The sequence below is a fragment of the Aricia agestis genome, chromosome 13 (assembly GCF_905147365.1).
Source record: "Aricia agestis chromosome 13, ilAriAges1.1, whole genome shotgun sequence".
Taxonomy (NCBI): Eukaryota; Metazoa; Arthropoda; class Insecta; order Lepidoptera; family Lycaenidae; genus Aricia; species Aricia agestis.
Window position 1 is genome coordinate 15,682,903 of NC_056418.1, and position 21,299 is coordinate 15,704,201.

General features: G+C 38.3%; 1 protein-coding gene across 1 annotated transcript in view; it reads right to left on the reverse strand.

Annotated features, from left to right (window-relative positions):
• The window catches only part of LOC121733183, a 67,357-nt gene that overhangs the window by 3,215 nt on the left and 42,843 nt on the right, over positions 1-21,299 (reverse strand). Inside the window, exons 18-27 of the mRNA XM_042123354.1 lie at positions 20,900-21,007; positions 17,559-17,700; positions 17,282-17,374; positions 16,720-16,830; positions 10,130-10,272; positions 6,401-6,501; positions 1,283-1,374; positions 767-847; positions 364-473; positions 66-190 (exon numbers count right to left, since the gene is read on the reverse strand). Of these exons, the coding sequence (XP_041979288.1) occupies positions 66-190; positions 364-473; positions 767-847; positions 1,283-1,374; positions 6,401-6,501; positions 10,130-10,272; positions 16,720-16,830; positions 17,282-17,374; positions 17,559-17,700; positions 20,900-21,007 (1,106 nt within the window). The remainder of the gene's footprint in view (positions 1-65; positions 191-363; positions 474-766; positions 848-1,282; positions 1,375-6,400; positions 6,502-10,129; positions 10,273-16,719; positions 16,831-17,281; positions 17,375-17,558; positions 17,701-20,899; positions 21,008-21,299) is intronic.

Below are 21,299 nucleotides of genomic sequence, written 5' to 3' on the forward strand. Positions count from 1 at the left end.
AGCTAATGGCACGCCAGTGTATGCTAATTTTACATTTTTTTTAATCGTAGTAAAGTCAAACTAACCCCTGACTCTGTACTGGCGTAGACCTGACCACGAGCGCGGAGGGCGCAGAACTCTTGTCGTCCGTAAGGCTGACACTCCAGTGGACTTTTTGATGTTTACCAACGAGCACGTATTCTGGTTCCACCTATAAAAATATAACTACTCAGCTGCAGTGTAACCATGAAGAGGTAATAGAAGGACTAAAAATTGTCTGTCTGTATGTATTTACTGTGCATAATATGCTATGAGTAAGCTTATGATAAATAAGTTGGTCTGATTGGTCCAATAGACCTAACGGAAATGTACTAAGGAACTCACACGGTAGCAAATAGAATCCTGTCGGCCATAGTCGTCGTCCAGAAACAGCTCAATACCCATATCGGGATGGAGGCAGTTGTTTGGAGTAGTTGTGTCAATGGTGTCGCTACCTGGAATTATTTTATAGGTGATACCCAAAATTTATTTATTTTACGGGAATCGTACATTTTTCCGGGATAATATCCCATGTCCTTTTCCGGGATTCAAAGTATCTCTATACCAAATTTCAGCAAAATCGGTTCAGCGGTTTGGGCATGAAGAGTAACAGACATACAGACAGACAGACACACTTTCGCATTTATAATATTAGTATGCATGGGTCCCAATGGGACACTATAGGTCTGAGATGTAAATATAATACCTAGCTAATATTAATATTGTGATAGTGATTTTTATGGTTTACCATTCTTAGCACACAGGCATTTTGAAGAAACCTCATACAGTCGAAAGTACAGGCGAAATGGCAGTTTCCTCTCACTTGGTGCTGAAATAACGATTGCCATTACATGTTCATCAGTAAAAGGTATATCTCTTGAGATTACTTTGCACAGTGCACAGGCAGTCAAAAAATATACAGGTAATAAAACGAACCTTTAATAATTTAAGGTGCGTATGAGTGCCCTATACAAGGTGTAACAGTGTAGACTCATACACATTCTAAAGTATTATAAATTTGTTTTGTTAGGGTTGATTCACACCGCAACGCGACGCGTAGATGCATTTCTAAATTTATTATATCTGGATTTGACGGATTCGCAAGACATCTCACGCATTTGAAAATTGAAATCTGTCAAATCCATATAAATTTATGCCGCGCCGCGCCTCGCCTCGCCTCGTCGCGTTGCGGTCTGAATTGACCCTTATACGGTATACCGTGTGTATTGAATATAGAAAATATATATAGTATGCTTTTTCTCACCAAGGTCTTTCACGACAAAGGAGTAGACGTGTATGTCGGCGCGCGTGTGGTTTGTCGCTTGAAGAATTCTCTTCGGATCCGTAGAAGCTAGCCTGGTTTAAAAGAAATGGGTTTTAAGAAAAACAAAATGTTAAAAAATTAAAAACATGAAACATACCTACAGCGAATATAGTTCTTAGATACTATAATTGGTCTATCTTAGGCTTCGGCCAAACCTACGCGTCAGTAACGCGGGACGGGAGCGTCTGCAACGCGAAACTGGTGTGCACATCTGCGCGACTACGCACACTCTGCCGTCGCGAACGTCCCGCTCTGCCGACGCGAACGTCCCGCGTTGCAGACGCTTCCGCTTCGCAGTCTAAAGCTCTACAGTTTACACTACCTTTTATTAAAATACAGGTAACTAGATGACACCCGCAACATTGATGCACAAAAACTCGTTTATCGCACAGTAACCGTACATTTTTCCTGGATAAAAAGTATCGTACTATGTCCTTTCCCGGGACTCAAAATATCTCCATGCCAAACTTCAGGAAAATCGGTTCACCAGCTTGGGCACTTTTTCATATCTACTGTGCTGTGTCGTACCGATGATAAGAAAAGTGCCCATTATCTAGGCCAACGTTTCTATTTGAATTTCTACAGCTCAATACGGCACTTTTAGTCATTTAGGCATTTTTAAAATTCCGGTTGACGTCCGATTCCGATAGCAGACTAAAGAACAGGCTTTCAAAAGACGAGCATTGCTCATCGTTTGGGAACGCGATATGGCACGCGAAGTACATACACATGCGGTATCTATCAAGATCTATGTATTATCTATGTATTAAAACAAACATTAATTTATAATTAAATAGGTTAATATGTAACATAATGCTGTAAAATGAACCGGCTGTAATTTGAGTATTATAAACGGCGATAAATTAGGCAGTCAGTGTTGCCCGCCGATAGCGATAACAAACGACACCGATATTACAACATAAATCGTTAACCTTCAAATATTACCAATATTGTTACCAGCAATAATATCAGTATTAAACAATAAGCCAAATTTCATTAGCGAGTTTTAGACCGAAAGCACACAGAATATAGTGAGGTCTGAGCTTCGTCAAACAAAATGAGACGCAATCTGAGATAGAAATAATCGGCCAAGTGCGATTTGGACTCGCGCACGAAGGGTTCCGTACCATTGTAGGTAGGTAGGCCAAAAATTGTGTTTTTTGTATGGGAGCCCCCCTTAATTTTTTATTTTATTTAAATATTAGATGTCCCGCGCGGCTTCGCCCGCGTAAATTAGGAATTTTACAGAAACCGTACATTTTCCCCCGTTTTTCCCACATTTTCCTGAGTTTCTTCGGTCGTATTAGTCTTAGCGTGATAATATAATATAGCCTATAGTCTTACTCGATAAATGATCTATCTAACACTGAGATAAGTTTTTAAATCGGACCTGTAGTTCCTGAGATTGACGCGTTCAAGCAAACATACTCTTCAGGTTTATAATATTAGGTAGGTATAGATTTTTTTTAATTATCGCTTGACAAACTCGAGTCTCGATCTAAAAGACTATGAAATGGTATAATATGGTAGTGATGATGATGATGATGAATGTAATTTGCATAGTAGCATTATAGCATATGCTTTCTGTTCTTAAAACAACGCCGAAACTCCCAAACTTGTATCTATAAAGAATCAGGAGTTCTCTCAGCACCTTCCGAACCACGGTATACCAGGTATATCTGGGTGCAAAATCTTACTTGTTGGTAGCATAATATGCTTAGAATACTTCTCACGAAACCGAAGTCACCATGTTTCCCTATAAGTTTTGATGAGTTCCTTCGATTACTTATGGATCCTACATCAGATTACCACTTTTGTGAATATATTAATAATAATAATAAAAAATTTATTCAAACATAAAAACAATACACTGCACACACTAAAGCAAAAAAAAAAAGCAAACAATAAACCAAAAGAAAAAATAAAACAAACAACAAACTACAAAAAAAAAATATGGCATCATTAGGCAGTGCATAATTGTATAATGCCGAAAAAGATACCCACTCAGGTGTATTACCACGGCGCAGAACACTGCACCGCGGTACCTGATCTTCCGTGGTTCCTATACATATTACGCCTGACGCACGACAGATTCAACATAAATAATAATAATATATAATAATACTATACATAATATAATAATACAATAAAATAATAAAACATCATTTACAATACTTAAATAAGAGTACGGTAGCTGCTATTTACGATACGGCACGTCATAACACCCGCACGGGCTGCACCTGTGACGCAACGACATTCCAGCTTCAGGAGATAAGGGCCTATTTCCCGCGCTTCAAGTTCGTTTCGTTCGTCAAGTTCATAGCAACTACCGAGTATAGTGCTATCAATAAATAATTAAATATATACATTTAAGACGAAGGGACTATTATGAAATATAATACTTATAGTGCGGATTATACTGTAAAAAGAGTATTTTACATCAATATATTATATATTATTAGTGACATGAAATATACTACTTTATTTATTCTGTTCACTCTGTTTATATAAATAATAGAACTATTAGTGTACATTCAGTCAACATTTTCAATTCCTTTCAGGGACCGAAAGTTATGTTTTTTTTTTTTTATGAAATAAAACGAGTTATGCAAACGAGCAAACGGGTCACCTGATGGAAAGCAACTTCCGTCGCCCGTGGACACTCGCAGCATCAGAAGAGCTGCAGGTGCGTTGCCGGCCTTTTAAGAGGGAATAGGGTAATAGGGGAGGGTAGGGATGGGAAGGGAATTGGGGAGGGTAGGGAAGGGAATAGGGTAGGGGATTGGGCCTCCGGTAAACTCACTCACTCGGCGAAACACAGCGCTAGCGCTGTTTCACGCTGGTTTTCTATGAGAACGTGGTATTTCTCCGGTCGAACCGACCCATTCGTGCCGAAGCATGGCTCTCCCACGTATAATATGTGAACCCATTTTCAGTAACCAGCAACAACATAAAATATCTATTATTTTGATGCCAATTTTAAGCCGGTACACCTGGCAAGCATCTTCGAACTTCCTATATCTCCCGGTTTCGGCTTGAACCACAACCGGTAAGTGATACCTATTATTTATTATATTGATATAAAAGATTATTACAATCATAGACTAAGGTATTCCATAATCTATGATATTTAGTAACATTAAACATAAATATAATTTGATACTATTGAATTTTATTAAATTTAAATATATTAAATATATTATGTAAAGATTATATCTTTTTACTATAGAGATTGTAGTTGCTCGTGTGACAGGAGTGTTTTCAATTTTAATTTAAACGTATTTTTTGTTCTCAGAGCTCGGTAAGATGGCGGAAGAAGGCTGTTCCAGATCTTACTTGCCAGGTATCTGAAGCTACCTCTAAATGCGGAAGAATGATGACACGGAGTATCAAGCAGATATGCCGAGCCTCTGGTAATTGCCTGTCTCTCACTAGCCCAGTGCAGTTTCTCAAAGAGGTAGGAAGGTGTTTTTGATTTTATTACTCCGAATAATAGTGTAGCAAAGTGCAACTTCCTATGGCCATCCATTTTAAGCCAACGCAAGTCATTTATAAATGGCGTCACATGTTCTCGTGGTGGGATATTACAACAATATCTAGCACATGCGTTCTGTACTTTTTGTATTAGACGCTTGGACCTTGATAGCAAACAGGGACCTACGGTAGCATCTGCATAGTTAAGAGGATTCCACACCGCCGTTTTTCCATACAAACGCTCTCCCCTGTTTCCTCCCTGGATAATGCCGGTAGAGTTATGATTTTTTTCCTGAATATCTATGCCACTGTTAGCATGTCCCTATGTTTTCTTTTTTTTCATAATTTAATTATTAAAAAAGATAAGAACGTCCAAAAACCCAAAAAAATGGCCAGATTTTCCTCTGTGTTCAAACACCCAGAAAACAAAACTGGCTAGAATATACAAAAAAAATAAAACATAGGAACACAGCTCAAGCCTTGCTTTAATTTTTAATGAAAAAATTACTTAAATCGGTTAAGTTTTGGAGAAGGAATCAGCGGACAACGAATCGAAGATTTTCTGTTCTTTTATTAGATCTTTTGTCGTTTTTTCTCTATCGCGCTCTGCGGTGGGAGACTTGAGATTGGTGAGACAGCAATACATTTTCAAATACCTATTTTCAATTTCTCTCGCCCCTGGTGTATCCTCTTAAGGTTGGAGAGTACTAGAGATTCACACAGGGTAATGCGTAGACGTTCCGGGATAAAGTTCCTTGTTTTATATAACATTTTTAATCGTTAAAAACATCTACTAACCGACTTTGCCACGTATAATACCAAATTGGGATGATACCCTGTATATCAAAAGAAAAAATTTGAAAATCGGTTAACAAACGGCGAAGTAATCGTTGAATATAAGAAAACCCCCTCCATTTTGAAAGTCGGTTAAAATTGTAGCCTATGTGTTCTTCTGATGTATAAGCTATATTATTGTAAAGTTTCATTAAAATCCGTTCAGTAGTTTTTGCGTGAAAGAGTAACAAACATCCATACATCCAAACAAACTTTCGCCTTTATAATATTAGTAGGATTATTATTAAATATTAAAGAATACATATAACTAAGAACTTTGAGAAAAAGTCAAGTACCTACCTGTTGCCATTACTGACATAGAGAAAAAAAGGCAAAAAAAAATCACGTTTGTTGTATGGGATAAATTAAATATTATTTTGTTTTTAGTATTTGTTGTTATAGCGACAACAGCAGATATACATAATCAGTGAAAATTTCAGATGTCTAGCTATAGCGGTTCTTGAGTTACAGCCTGGAGACAGACGGACAGACATCGCAGTCTCAGTAATAGGGTCCCGTTTTTACCCTTTGGGTACGGAACTCTAAAAATTAAAACGAATCAGCAGGAAGGCATACATTCAGGGGAACCGTATTTTTTTCCGGGATTAAAAGTATTCTATGTCCTTTCCCAGACCTCAAAGTATCTCCATACCAAACAGCAAAATCAGTTCAGCGGTTTGGGCATAGGAGGCAACAGACAGACACACTTTCGTATTTATAATATTAGCATGGATAGTAAATAATACTTACCACACAACGGGCAGAGTGGTGTTGTCACTGATGGCGAACTGGAGAGGAGCACCGAACACCTCTATCCACAAGTCTATTACCAGTGGCTCCAACTTCTCAACCTGTTGACAAAATTATCATTCAATTCTGGAATCATCATTTGATTAGATTCGTCAATTTTTTGTTTCTGCAGGGCGATTCACGATTCCCGTTCGACACGGATTCGGTCATTGGTCAATTAGCGTTTATTGGATGTCGCTAGATGAAGTTTCCGAATCCAAGTCGAATTGCGCATTTTTAACCGACTTCCAAAAAACGAGGAGGTTATAATATATTCGGCTGTGGATATATTATTTTTTTTGTATGTTCAACCACTACTCTGCCGTTTGTGAACCAATTTTCAAAATTTTTATTTTGTTATATTAGGTTTCGCTCCAATTACGAATGCTCACAAGTTTTATCGATCAGACGTTTGTATATTCTAAATGTCACATTATACAAACACTCTGAGCTCACATATGATCCTGATATACATACCAAACGAAGATCAGATAAGGTATGCAGTATACCTGAACACAAAACTGTGTTTTATACGCGTCATATATCCTTCCTTGCATCATATATCTACAATAGAATAAATAAATTAATAAATATCTACGACAAAACACGCAGCAAATGTAAAACTCTCGTTAAAAAATGGCTCCTTACACTAAATTACAATGAATCAGAAGACCTAATAAAAATTATAAATTAGTATAATATTCCATATAATATGTGTATATGTGTATTTATCATAATATCATGTATTAAGACTTAAGTATATGTATGTATATTGTTAATAATATAATATTATTCTTATAAAAATATAAAACTATAACAAAATATATTACTTACTTACATAAAAATATTAATACACATAATATACAAACATCACACACACACCCACCCACACACACACACACACACACTCACAAACACACACACAAACACACACACACACACACACGAACACACACTCGCGCGAACACCTTTTACTGTATCTGCGGGTGGAACCTGGAGTCCTGAAATACAGGGTCACCTAGTTTAGGCTCCAGTTCACACAAAGATTTAGCTATTGAGTATAATATTTCATGTACCTAATTATCTTGTAAGTTCCTGTTGTGTGAAGAATAAAACATTTTTTTTTTTTTTTTTATTAATTTGGTCCCATTTTCACAAAAGTGATCTGATGATGGGGTCCATGAGTAATCGAGGGAACTCTTCAAAATTTATATGGAAACATATGGTGATTTTGGTTTTATGAGAAGCATCCTAAGCATATGCTACCAAAACGCAAGATTTTGCACCAAGGTATACTATGGTTCCGAAGATACTAAGAGAACTCCGGATTCCTTATAGATGCAAGTTTGGGGGTTTAAGCTTTGTTTTAAGAACTGAAAGCATATGCTACTATGCAAATTACATTTATCATCATCATCATCATCACTACCATGTCAGGGTCACCAATGTCACAACCCACATGGTTGTATATGGATACAATATACACACAACACCATAAAATATCATCAGTCATAACGTTATGTCCTTATTTGGTACATTTCAAAGCGATTTTAATACAAAAAAATATACATGTTGTTTCATAATACATATTTTAATATTTCAAGTACCACAAAATTGAACATAAGTAACAAATTCAACCTTTACTCCAGAGCATAAGGCACACATTTGGGTTGACTGGAGGAAACGGGGCACTATGGAAAAAATACTCAGAAAAATTTTTCGTCAAAATTTTAACCTCTTATAACCACCATTTTTGAATATACCAATCGATAGGGGGCGCCAAGGGGAGCAAAAACGCTCAGATAAACTTTTCTCAAAAATCAACCCCTGTCGAAAGACAGGCCGAAATGTGACCCTCGTTAGCACGGAGAAAATACTTAAAAAATTTTGGACGAAAAAATTCAACCAAAGGCGCCAAGGGGAGTTAGAAAGCTCAAATAAACTTTTCTCAAAAATCAACCCCCGGCCAGATACAGGCCGATATACGAACCTCGTTAGTATGGCGAAAATACTTATAAAAATTTTGACGACAAAAATACAACCCCCTATGACCCCCTGTGAACTTTGTTGAATAAATGTTTATTATTATTATTATTATTATTACCACCCTTTTTTATCATACCAATCGATAGGGGGCGCCAAGGGAAGCAAAAAAGCTCAGATAAACTTTTCTCAAAAATCAACCCCTGTCGAATGACAGGCCGAAATGTGACCCTTGTAAGTATGGCGAAAATACTTTAAAAAATTTGGCTAAGGTTTAGGAACCTACGTCAATTAAATGTTGGTGACATGGGTTAAGGAGGATTGTTTTGGGTGAGAAAAACTCCTACTTACCGTTTCCACCGCCAGTAAACTCTCCGTTTAGAAAAAATTCGCATTTGAGATTTTCGTAATTTTCAGATAAGATCATCTGTTTTCTGATGTTTACGAAGTATTTTTAAGGCATCTCAAGGCTGTGATGAGTGGGTCTTACTTAACTACTCAGCCACGGATACCGAAGGGGGGGACGGGGGGGGGGCACAGCCCCCCGCCAAAACAAAAACAAACACAATCTAGAAAGTCCAAAAGTAGGTTAGGTTAGGTTGGAACTTAGACCACAACACCCAGACATAGGAGTCCCGTGTAGCGGGGCTCCGTCGACTTTATAAGTTATGTGGCGTAACTTTTCCGTGTACGAAGATGTTTCCTATCAAACATACGACGTAGCCTATTCTGAGTTTTGAACTCTTTGAATTTTAATCTTAAGTTTAATTTAATACTGAGGTAATATATTTTGTAAGACTAGATTCTGTCAATTTTTACTTTGCATAACTTGAACAAGATTCCTCTTCTCATTGCACTGAAACTTGAAACTCAAAGCTGTATAATAATTGAGTAATTTAATATCCAATTAAAAATTCTTAAGCAAAAGGAGTTTCTTAGAAGGGTAAGTAAACTCTTCGTTTCATTGGAAAATTATAATCATATTATTATGGTATCTTATGACTTTGTTCTCAAGTTTCATAAAGTAATGCCACAGTGTAGATAAAATCTAGACTGTGGCACTACTATACGTGGGAGAGCCATGCTTCGGCACGAATGGGCCGGCTCGACCGGATAAATACCACGTTCTCACAGAAAACCGGCGTGAAACAGCGCTTGTGCTGTTTCACGCCGAGTGAGTGAGTTTACCGGAGGCCCAATCCCCTACCCTATTCCCTTTCCTACCCTCCCCTATTCCCTTCCCTTCCCTACCCTCCCCTATTACCCTATTCCCTCTTAAAAGGCCGGCAACGCACATGCAGCTCTTCTGATGCTGCGAGTGTCCATGGGCGACGGAAGTTGCTTTCCATCAGGTGACCCGTTTGCTCGTTTGCCCCCTTATTTCATAAAAAAAAAAAAACTGTGGTAGTGGTTTATGTTTGAATACTGCCAAATCTTCAATATTATTACCTCGATCGTGGGAATCACAGATACAATAGATTTTCAATTATTGTTATGCGGCACCCGGATGCCGCTTGGGAGTTGATAGGTTATTTGATGCCAATCAATTGTATAATCAGCTTATGTCCATCATTATCACCAAAATCATCATCATTATCACCACCACACTAATCATCACCATCATCTTTGACTCTACATTTATCAGCGTTATCTTCATCAACGTTGTACTACCATCATTTTCTTCATCGTCATCATCACCACACTCACCATCACCAGCAGTCGTTCTCGGTACACGCCCCACGTGTCACCGTGGACGGTCACCACCACCTCTCCCCTCCCCCCCGCCCGCACCACCATACTCCAGGGGGTGCACTCCACTGCGATGCCGCTATCGTGTAATAGCCACTGATCTGGGGGAATAGTAACATTTAAAAGTACTGTCAGAGAAGTTGATTCCTAGGAAGATGGCGGACCTAAGTAATTTGGTCGCGTTAAGTCAAATCCATCTGACGAACACAGCTAACATTGAATTGACGTAAGCCGACCAAATGACGCAGGTCCGTCAACTGTGTAGGAACCGATTTCCTCGATAGTATACACTACAGTGGTCGTGTAAAACTCTCCTTCGAATGTATTGACTCGTAACCTAGAAACAACATTGCACAAAATCTTTCGAACGGAATAAAAACAATAGTAATCTGGATGGAATCCGAGATTCCAAATACAAATTTGCTCTTATAATATTATGTTCTACAAATAAAATAGAGTTGCGAATCGAAATAAATTTATTTATATAAAAATATTCAATACACGGTAGCCATTTAAAAAGAGTTTAATCTTCAACACAGAATTGTATGAAACATATCGTAAGAGAATTTTAGCTACGTGATAAGTCTGAGCCAAAAAGTATTAAGGATGAAGGAAATGTAATAGAATTGACCTTTTCAGTTCTACTAGTTTCTGCATTCTGATATTATAAATGTGAAAATGCATCTGTGTCTATTTGCTTATTCCTCTGTCACCTTCCATTACCACGGCAATATTTACGATGTTGTAATTTCGCTGAAATTTTCCTATGGAGATACTTCTACCTGAAAAGAACATGAGATCGTTTTCATTTCGGAAAATGTACGGTTTCCACTCTACAAACTTTTTGCGCAAACAAAATTACGAACAATATTTAATAAATATTATAGCTTGCTCGGGTTACAAGTAGTTTTATTTATACACAAGGACAACTACTTTTAATCAAAATGGCGCCCGAAATATCAAAAACAGGATATTCTTTATAGCTATTTAATCCCTGTTTGGCCAACTTCGCCCCAGTTCCGGGATAGGGGCTGCTAATTGTAAACAGTCTAAACTACATTCACATTTATTTTACCCTCAACAGGACCTTGTTTTGATGTAATAAGTTCCACTTTTATGGAAACAATGCGTTAAAAATATATCTCAACGGATAATGACGCCATTTTGTCACGGATTAGTAAATAGTTTCTACATTATTTTGCCAAGCTTCCGGAATTCGGACAGATATTGCTTTTTTTTTAGTTTGGTTTTCTCAGTTATAATAATTATTATATTTCTAAAAGATCACTTTACAGTTTACAGTATGTAATGGTTGAAATCAGAAGTTCTAGCACCGCCAAATTGTACGCCGCTGCCCGCTATAAGTAACGTACGTCATTTTTAGGGTTCCGTACCCAAAGGGTAAAAACGGGACCCTATTACTGAGACTTCGATGTCTGTCCGTCTGTCTGTTCGTCTGTCTGTCTGTCTGTCTCCAGACTGTAACTCAATAACTGCTATAGCTAGACAGTAGACCTCTGAAATTTTCACAGATTGTGTATTTCTGTTGCCGCTATAACAACAAATACTAAAAACAAAATAAAATTTATATTTAAGGGGGTCTCCCATACAAGAAACGTTATTTTGTGGCCTTTTTACACGTTATCAATAATGGCAACAGCTAGACACTTGAATGTTTTATAAAACATAAATAAAATAAAATTTTAAGGGGGGTTCACATACAAAAACACAATTTTTGGCCTATTTTTACCCTATAACGTTACGGAACCCTCCGTGCGCGAGTCTGACTCGCACTTGGCCGATTATTCATACTAAATATTAAGTGCGTCTGTCACCTCTTCACGCCCAAACCACTAAACCGATTTTGCTGAGATACCAACTACTAAAAAAATGTACGTTTTCCGCACTATAAACGAATTTTGTGATTTGTGAACGGAGATTCGGGCATCATCTAGTTCAAGATAATTATAGCCGTTTCACACTCACTAAGGACCGGGACACAAAAACACGACACGACGTCGTGTCGTACCACGACGCGACGTCGTTTCACGATGCGACGTCGTACGACGTCGTGTCATAGAAAATCACGTAGAAATTCAATGATGAGTTTCTACATTCGTCGCGTCGTACGGTACCCTAAGGGTCGTACGGTACACAAAAACACGATACCGTATATCGTGGCACGTCACGATGTCGCGTCGCAGTTTTTTTACTATGCTCGTCGTGGATTCCCACCACACGACGTCGCATCGTGAAACGACGCCGCGTCGTGGTACAACACGACGTTGTATCGTGTTTTTGTGTCCCGGCCCTTAGTCACAAATGTTAAATTAAATCGATACTTTTTACTTCAAATTTTTAGGGATGTTTATAAATTACCATAAAAATAACAAATAGCACAGTAACACAATCTCCCAAGCCCCTTTGAATCCTTGAGAGTAATGAAATACAAACAGATACACCCTCGGCCGTGGTATCGTAACTTTTGCGGCTGCTGTAAAAAACGGACAAGCGCGAGTCAGGGCAACAATCATTAGTTCTGTACTCTGTAGTCAATACGTTAGCTGTTTTGTATGGTCATTGATCATAGCTTTTTCTACCTAGAGTGGTGGTAAAAAGACGCCATGGACAGGTGTTATAGCACACTCATCCGCCAAAATTATAGTAATATTGTCATTTTACCACTTTTAATTCTCCAAGAAACAGGAGTGTTGTCAGGCGGGGGTAAACATCGGTAACTTTGAGAACTTTTTCGCAACTTTTAAAATATAAAAGAAAATTTTCTCAAAATAAAATCGCTCGTATCGGAATATAATACTTTTAGGTTCGGTAAATACCTATTTACCTAGAACAACCTTTAAGTTGTAAAAGCCTGACGAGAATTAAAATGGACAAAACATTCTACAGAACCCAAGTAAGGGACGCGAAGCTTAGCAATTAGATTTGAAAATAATTTGTGATTTCGAGTCTAAATATAACAGAACTCTTTGGTAATGTTGAATTTTCACTCGAGAATATATTTTGAAGGGAATTCCTTATTCCAATACTCTGTTATATTGACGGAAATACTTCGAAAGTTATCGTGTTATTAGTTATATTATAATACTAGATGTCCCGCGCGGCTTCGCCCGCGTAAATTAGGAATTTTACGGAAACCGTACATTTTTTCAATAAAAAATAGCTTATGCCCCTACTCCCTTCACTTGGTCTACTCTATATCTGTGCCAAATATTGCCATAAAAATTGGTCCAGTAGTTTGTGAGATAAACTCTTTCTAATATTTCCCCCGTTTTCCCCACATTTTCCTGAGTTTCTTCGATCGTATTAGTCTTAGCGTGAATTATCACGCTAAAATAGAGATAAAGCCTATAGTCTTACTCAATAAATAAGCGAATAACGAATAAAAAAAATTATACTGGTTAATATTATAAATATAAAGCAGACAGACATATTATATTCTGTCTGTCTGTCTGTCTGTCTGTCTTATGTCTTGTTGCTTCGCTCACAAACCGCTAAACTGACTTTGCTGAAATAGGGTATGGAGCTACTTTACGAATAAAGAAATTAATAACGAATTTATCTTTTCTTCGATCGTACTTTAGTGAATAGTTATTGATTACAGCAATTTAGGGGATGTTCGTCACTTTACCGAGAGCCCCGAAGTAAACCTTGAACTTGTCTCGCCCGCGCCGCCCACCAGCCAAGTTTTTGCATTTACCCAAAGACTAGGGACGTGACAAACTCACCACATGCAGGGTTGCCGATTTGTTTTCAATAAAACAACATTAAAAAACAATAAAACAAAAAATATTACGCAAAGGTCCGAGTAGAGGGCTTTATCACAAACAGTAAATAATGCTAACAAATGCTGGTATTGCCTTTAACGTAAAAACATTGCAGTACAATATCTTATTACCTCCGCGTTCCATTTAGCGTTATAAACGATCAAAACGCTCAAAATAGGAGGCATTTTGAGCGTTTTTGTCGTTTTTTACGCTAAAATCTAAATGCAACGCGGGGTACGTCTGTCATCTCAAACAAAACGCAAGCACGTCAGGGGGGGGGGGGGGGGGGCAAAATCTTTTCGTTTTCGCTTCGTTAGAATCGCCGATGATAATTGACATAAGCGTTCGTTAATATGACGTTGACGTTCGACATGTCAATTCCATACATTTTGATCGGCGATTCTAACGAAAATATTTTGGCTCACCCCCCAGGTCAGTCGGTGTTTTCGCCTTGATACCAGAAAAAGGGCTCTACCACAAAATTCTGTTCTCATTTTAACGTTACACTGAAAAAAATCTTCTAGTGAGACAGAGTTAGACTGATATATTGTGTTATAAACGCCTTTTCACTCCCAATCCTTGTGTTTGTGCTAGCCCTTAATAAATCCATTGGTATTCGAAGCGAGTAGTACGCATGAGGGCTTTGAATAGAATTTTCCTAAGTGAGTATTTACTTACAGCATCCGAACTGTCGACTGATCGGAAACATTCCAACCATTTACGCATCTATGAGTCATATCGGTTTACTCAGATATATCTAGAACCGTAACTGTTTTTTCGCAGTAACTGTCTTTTAACTGTTCCCATAAAGGCTCCCACACATAATTGCGAATTCGAATCGCATCGCAAATATCTGCGGCAAAACTCATGTTAAAAATATTAAAATGCGATGCGATGCGAATTCAGAGTTTTGTGTGAGAGCCCTAATATACGGTAGAGAGATGCGGTCAGAGTTCCGACTGATTGCAGCCTGACCTGACCGGACTCGTGCACACACACTATGTAATGAACTAACGAATTTCATCAGGTTGTATTTATATGCTTCAGTGCGACAGATCTGTTTGGGCGTTACACGATATCACAAGCAATAGGCATGACGATTTTTTTTCTTGTTGGTGGAATGGACTATTAACAAATAGAAATATCGGTGAAAAAATGACTCTGATAGCTTAAAAATTCAAAACTCACATAAAATAACCTTCCCAAACCCTCCATACAAAATGTCAGCTAACTGTGACGTCACGCATAGCTAGTATGTACGCATCGCGGGAAGATTTTGTTCGATAGCTTTGTTAAATGTTGCATTTATGAAAGTGGCCTTGTGAGATAAATTGTTATAAATTGCATAAATTATCGAATGGTATGCAAAAATTAAGGAATTTCATAAAAAAAAACGACTTAACTATCCTACTTTGAAGGCTCATAACAAAAAAAATACATAGGTAGGTAAGTATATGAAGCTGAAATGGGAATACTTATTTTTTATCGCTGTCTTGATTTTATTTAAAATATCAGCTAATCTTTGGCATTGTAATCATCCATATTGTCTGTAACGATTAAGTTAAGTGTGGTCGTCGCGCCGCTATAAATTACATACAATTTCTTGTGATTTTGTTGTGTAGCGGTTTGCGATCATACCGGCCGGATTGATCAATGATCAGCCTACCCAAATATGGGTTTTTAGATCGCCAAAGAACCCTAAAACCTATCACGCACTTTTATCACCAATATCGTGCTATACATTAGAACCTCATCACAACCCATATCAATATCATATTGATTCCCCGTTTACGACTACATGTCCCGACTCCGGTAATAATAATGTGCCCTCAATCGCGAACATTTTTATGCTACATCATGACAGTAAAAGTTTTTTATCACTTCATATGGATAGAGAACTGTCCGTCTGGAATAGAATATTTAACTAAGAGGAGTCTCGAATCTAACATTGCTTTAATGTTGGGTTTTTTACACTAGTTTTGCACGAGTTGTTTGCGAGAGGTTTTACCTGGAACCGACGCTTTTCTCTCGACAAAACTCAACCTGGCCGACATAAAATTTAATGCGGTAGAAAGAGGAAGGATAATATTACAATCCTACGTCGCGCCAGACTACTCTACTCTCCACTCGTCTTACAAATTTTCGATCAAGTCACGTGTGCTGACAATAGTGTTACGGACACACAGAGCCATCTAGCGGAAAACTAGCGAAACTGATCAGGGGACACACTACACATAAATCCCCTACTCGAAACTAGATGGCGCTAGGTGGTACATGCTCGAGCCTCCTAGAAAGTTCCCATACTTGTTTACTTGTTTACGTGAATCGGGAACTTTCTTGAATTCGTCTCGCCATATAAAAAGCCGCAGGTAGACGGCCCGGCAATTCAGTTCGTTTCGAGCTATCATCAAGGCGACTTCGGAGTGAACACAAGTGATCAATAGTGAGTGAGCCAGTGAAACCTGCGACTTGGCTACGACCTAGGACAGTGATAGTGCTTAGTGATTGGACCTAGTGATTAGTGTTTGGACCTAGTGTGTGCTTGTATGACCTGGACTTAGTGAATAAAGTCTTCAAGAGAGTCAGCAGGTCTTTCTCTCCAAATCCTTGAACCCTAGCACGTAACAATAGTTTAACATTTTTGACCCATCCCGAAAAAAGTGCACAATGAATAAGCTGCTAAAGAAGTTTTCACTTCCAAAGTAGCCTATACTCCTGGGTCTTGGTACCTTGGCTAGTACTTAATATAGAATATTAGCTTACCTTCATTAGGATACTTCTGTGTCTTCCGTTGTCGAGGCCACCTCCTCACGGCCAGGACTACTGCAGCATCAACAAGAGACACGTTGCGGACGACCAGGCTCTTGGAGCTGACTGCGATTAGAAAAGGTGGAAATTAAACGTTGAAGAATTTTAGTTCAGCTAAGTTTTTACTGGATATGTAACAATTAACACGGTTTAAAATTGTTATGAATAATTAATACTGGAACGAAGTTCCTTATCGCGCGTTGCGAAAGGGGGCTAGACGGAAAAAGTTGTAACGACACTTCTTAGTACCTGCGAAGTAGGGGCAGAGGGCGTTGATGTGGCGATGACGTCAACTGGCGAAAAAATTAAAATTCTACCATTCCTCTATGGCGGGAAATCTGATTTTTTTAGCTGGGTGGGGTGGCGGTACTCTTCATTAATTTTTTTTTTGTTTTTTTTTTTATAACTTCGTTCCATCCGAGTGTCCCTTGACACATTTCAAGTTTTCTATTGTAGTTGTTGACCACCAAGTTACTCAACTTGCGTTTTGCTTATTTCAAAGTAAGCTATAGCTTACCGGTATTAACAGGCGCTCCAATGAACTCCATGGAATAGCTAATGTCTTCGCCGAGTTTCCGAATGCCCGCGCACCGATCACCACTATTGTATACTGTAATAAGTACAGTCATCAAGCAGGTAACAGACCGTCAGACATAATATTTTGGTATTTATAATATTAATATGGAGTATGGACATTGGACAGTAGATATTGATAGCTTCTGTAGCATAATTTAATAGAAAGTTTAGTGACTATGGAGGATTTAAGGTTGTAGTATGAAATATGATATGGTTACCAGAAACCGTCCCAGTCCTGTGAAACTCCTCAAGCATATCTTCGTGTGTCCCTCCAGAGGACTCCTCGGCAGGAGGCTCTGTCAGTATGACGATCCGGGAGGCTCCATCACTGAGTGGTATTTCAATGCGCACTTCGATTCCCTATGAAAAACGATGACATCAAAACAAATTCAATAGGTTAGGAATTAGGAGTTCGGAGGAGGCGAATCTCCTGATGGTTATCAATAGCAGCTTCTCGTGCATCAAAACCAAAACAGTGTAACACCTGGACATAAACACATAAATCTCTGTTACGTAGTTAATTCAACCAGTAAACTACAACGCAATATTAGCATTGCTTGATAGCAGTTTTCTGTGAGGCCGTGATATTGTTCCGGCCAGTCCATTCGTGCCAACTATCTTCCACGTTAAACGATGGCCTCTATATATAACAAAAACATCTACATGCCAACAGAGTTTACCACAATATTACCCTCGGTTTCGGATTTGCAGTCGGGTAAAGAACCATTTATCAACAAGAATTTAGCTCTAACCTTAGTAATTTTTATTAAAACAAATTATTTCTGATGCTATCCTTTTATTACGAAACAAAATGTTTCGCAAGGTATTAATCTTCAATAACGGTTTATTTCGGTTCACGTCTCACAACAGACAATAATATCATCTAAATATGAAATGTCTTGGTTATTTTCCTACACAATTCCGATTCTCAGATTTGTCAACAACACAATAGAAAACATTTTAGTATATTGAAGTATGTGTCGTCTTTATTTGCCCATGATCGACATCGTTTGTCCGTACTATCTAACGGCCGTTCCCAATATTCAATCTATCTCTGGTTTAACATACAAGTTACAACCGATCGCAGCTAACATTGAATTGACATAAAATATATGTCTCTAATGTCTAATGTGAGCTATTCCTATCTCTAGTAGGGCAAAACCAGAGATAGATCAAATATTGGGAACGGCCATTAGACAGCTCGCAATCATGTTATCCATCATGGGACATTTATAAGTAATGCCTTCAGCAGGCTTAGCATAACAACAATAGAAACGACATACTGAGAAAGAATCGACATACAGACAGATTTTAGTGATAAACTGGCGGATTACCTTGGTCAATCTGTCGTTTTATCTATTCTGCCGAAAAAAGAAACCGCATCTATGGTGACCATGCAAAGTCTACAGGAATCGTAAATGGAATGTCACGTAGAAATGTAAAGCTCATTCATTTTATTTCCCAATCTCGAAAGAGAAATTAAAGTGACGCCGCGTTGAAGTAAAACACCGTGTTGGATATGTTTTAGATTGCTTGTTTTCTATGAGAGGCTGGTCCGGCCACTTATAGAAAACAAGCAATGGAACAGCAAAAAATGGAAAGGGCGTAAGCGACAAAATGGTTTTTGTCACGTAATTTAAAAACCATAAATACATATCATGTAAGCTTTGGGCAAATCATAGTGTCTGCTTGAACCAATCTATGTACAAATTTTGGAAGCTTAAATCACTCTCCTCTGTTGGCAAAATAGGAATCCCTTTTTTTACAGAGGTCTTTTTGATTGATTATTCTGTGTCTGTGAAGTTGACCAATCGTGTTATGCTATGGGTTATTAAAAGACAAAGACGTGATGAATACTGACAATGAACTTTAATTTCTTAGCTATGACTAAATTGCTGAGAAAAATCGATATCGCTATCGCAGCCAAATTATCAAGGCGTCGTCGCCGTACCGTTTTAAAATTGAGAAAATTTCCTATACGCAATATCAGTACACAATTTGAAAAATTCTGCTCGATAGAAAAAATCTCAAAGGTGACTGTTATAACGCTGTTTTTCATAATTAAATAACAAAAAATGTGGTATATGTGTCGTAACGTAAACGATTTGATATATTTGATTTGTGTAATACTAAAAACAAAAGGTTTTTACTCCTATTTTCTATTATCAAGGCACGCGGCGAGCGCGTAACAGCCACTGTACAAGGCGCGCTGATATGAATGTTATTTTAATGTCCTTAACGTCGATATTCGTACTGACAGACATCGACCTGCTTATTTTAGGGACTACTGGGCCTTAAACCCCGAGACCGCACTAGGGCGTTTTACCACGAGCCACGGCCCACGACACGACACCACGAAATGCGGTGACGACTCCGGGCAACATACATTTGTATGTATTGTTTTAAATACTATAATATGTAATGATGCCACAAATTTACTGTAGGACACACAATTTTCAGTTTATAGATGACAAAAATTCGCTATGACGTGATCAGATTTTTTCACGTTTTTTTGCGGTGACGATTTATCGACTGTACAGAATTTGCACACTATTAAGAGGAGTCCACACCGCCCTTTTTTCCATACAAACGTTGTCCCCTGTTTCCTCCCTGGATAATGCTAGTAGAGTTATAATTTTTGTTCTTGAATATCTACGGCCATTAATACAATATCCCTATGTTTTTTTTTTTTCATAATTTAATTATTAAATAAGACATGAACGTTCAAAAACCCAAAAATGGCCAGATTTTTCGCTGTGTTCAAACATCCAGAAAACAGATTTGGCTAGATTTTACAAAAAAAAAAACAGGAACACAGCTCAAGCCTTTCTTTAATCTTTAATGAAAAAAGTACTTAAATCGGTTAAGTTTTGGAGAAGGAATCAGGGGATAACGAATCTTTGATTTTCTGCAGTTGTCTCTATCGCGTTCTGCGCTATAGGCTTGAGGTAAGGGAGACAGCTACAGATATTACACGTACTTTTTTTTCATTTCTCTAGCCCCTGGTGTATCCTCTTAACCGCACGACCCGATATGCCAGTTGTCTGTTGAACTACCTAAGCGACTGCGGTATCGCCGCTGAAATCGTCACTCGTGGGAAAACGTCCAACCGAGACTGCCTGTGTGCCATTTGTCTTGTAGTTTTTAAATTGTGTCATGCCATGGCCAGCGACATGATATTATGATGCGATTTCATAGAGCTACAAACGTCAGTTCTATGAATCGTGAGGTGTCGTGTCGCGTCGCGTCGCTCCCGCATAGTGCCGCGTATTGAGCTTACTTCAAGGGCACCATCTTTTCAACGGCCCAGCGGGGCTAAAATGGTCAGAATTAGCAACTCCTCTCAATCAATTCAGCAAATTAATTGTCAAAACTGTAAAACTGACAGATGTCAAATTAGCACGAATTACTAGACATGAATTGCAAGCAGACTTGCATTTTGCGATCTAAAAAATATGAATCATATTATGATTCATAACATGATTCTCCAAAGCGACCATTTTAGCCCCGCAGTTTTCCGGAAGTCAATTCAAAGTACATAGTAGTAAAATTCACTTACAGCTATAGCAGCTACAATCGGTAGACACAGAGGCTGAGATGAGTGCTGTACCGCCGCCTTGCATACAAACACTCTCTGACGACACACCGAACAGGGCAACAGTGTCACCTGGAGAAAAGGTTATAAAAAAATCATCAGAGAAATAATTGAGTAATTTTGTAGAGCAATATTAGCAAGATGTTAGCAGAATGCTCATGATTCGGCTACATGCAAAAATACTTGGATGTAATTAAAAAGTCTTTCCGATCAACACGGTAAGCGCCCGCGACATTGTACAGCAACGCCGCCGAACTGCTGTGCCGTTCGGAGTGTTAGGTGTTAGGTTAGGTTTAGGCACAGAATACATCATTAGTAAGTACCTTTAGGTTTAGGTTTAGGTTAGTTAGGTTTATTTTCATTA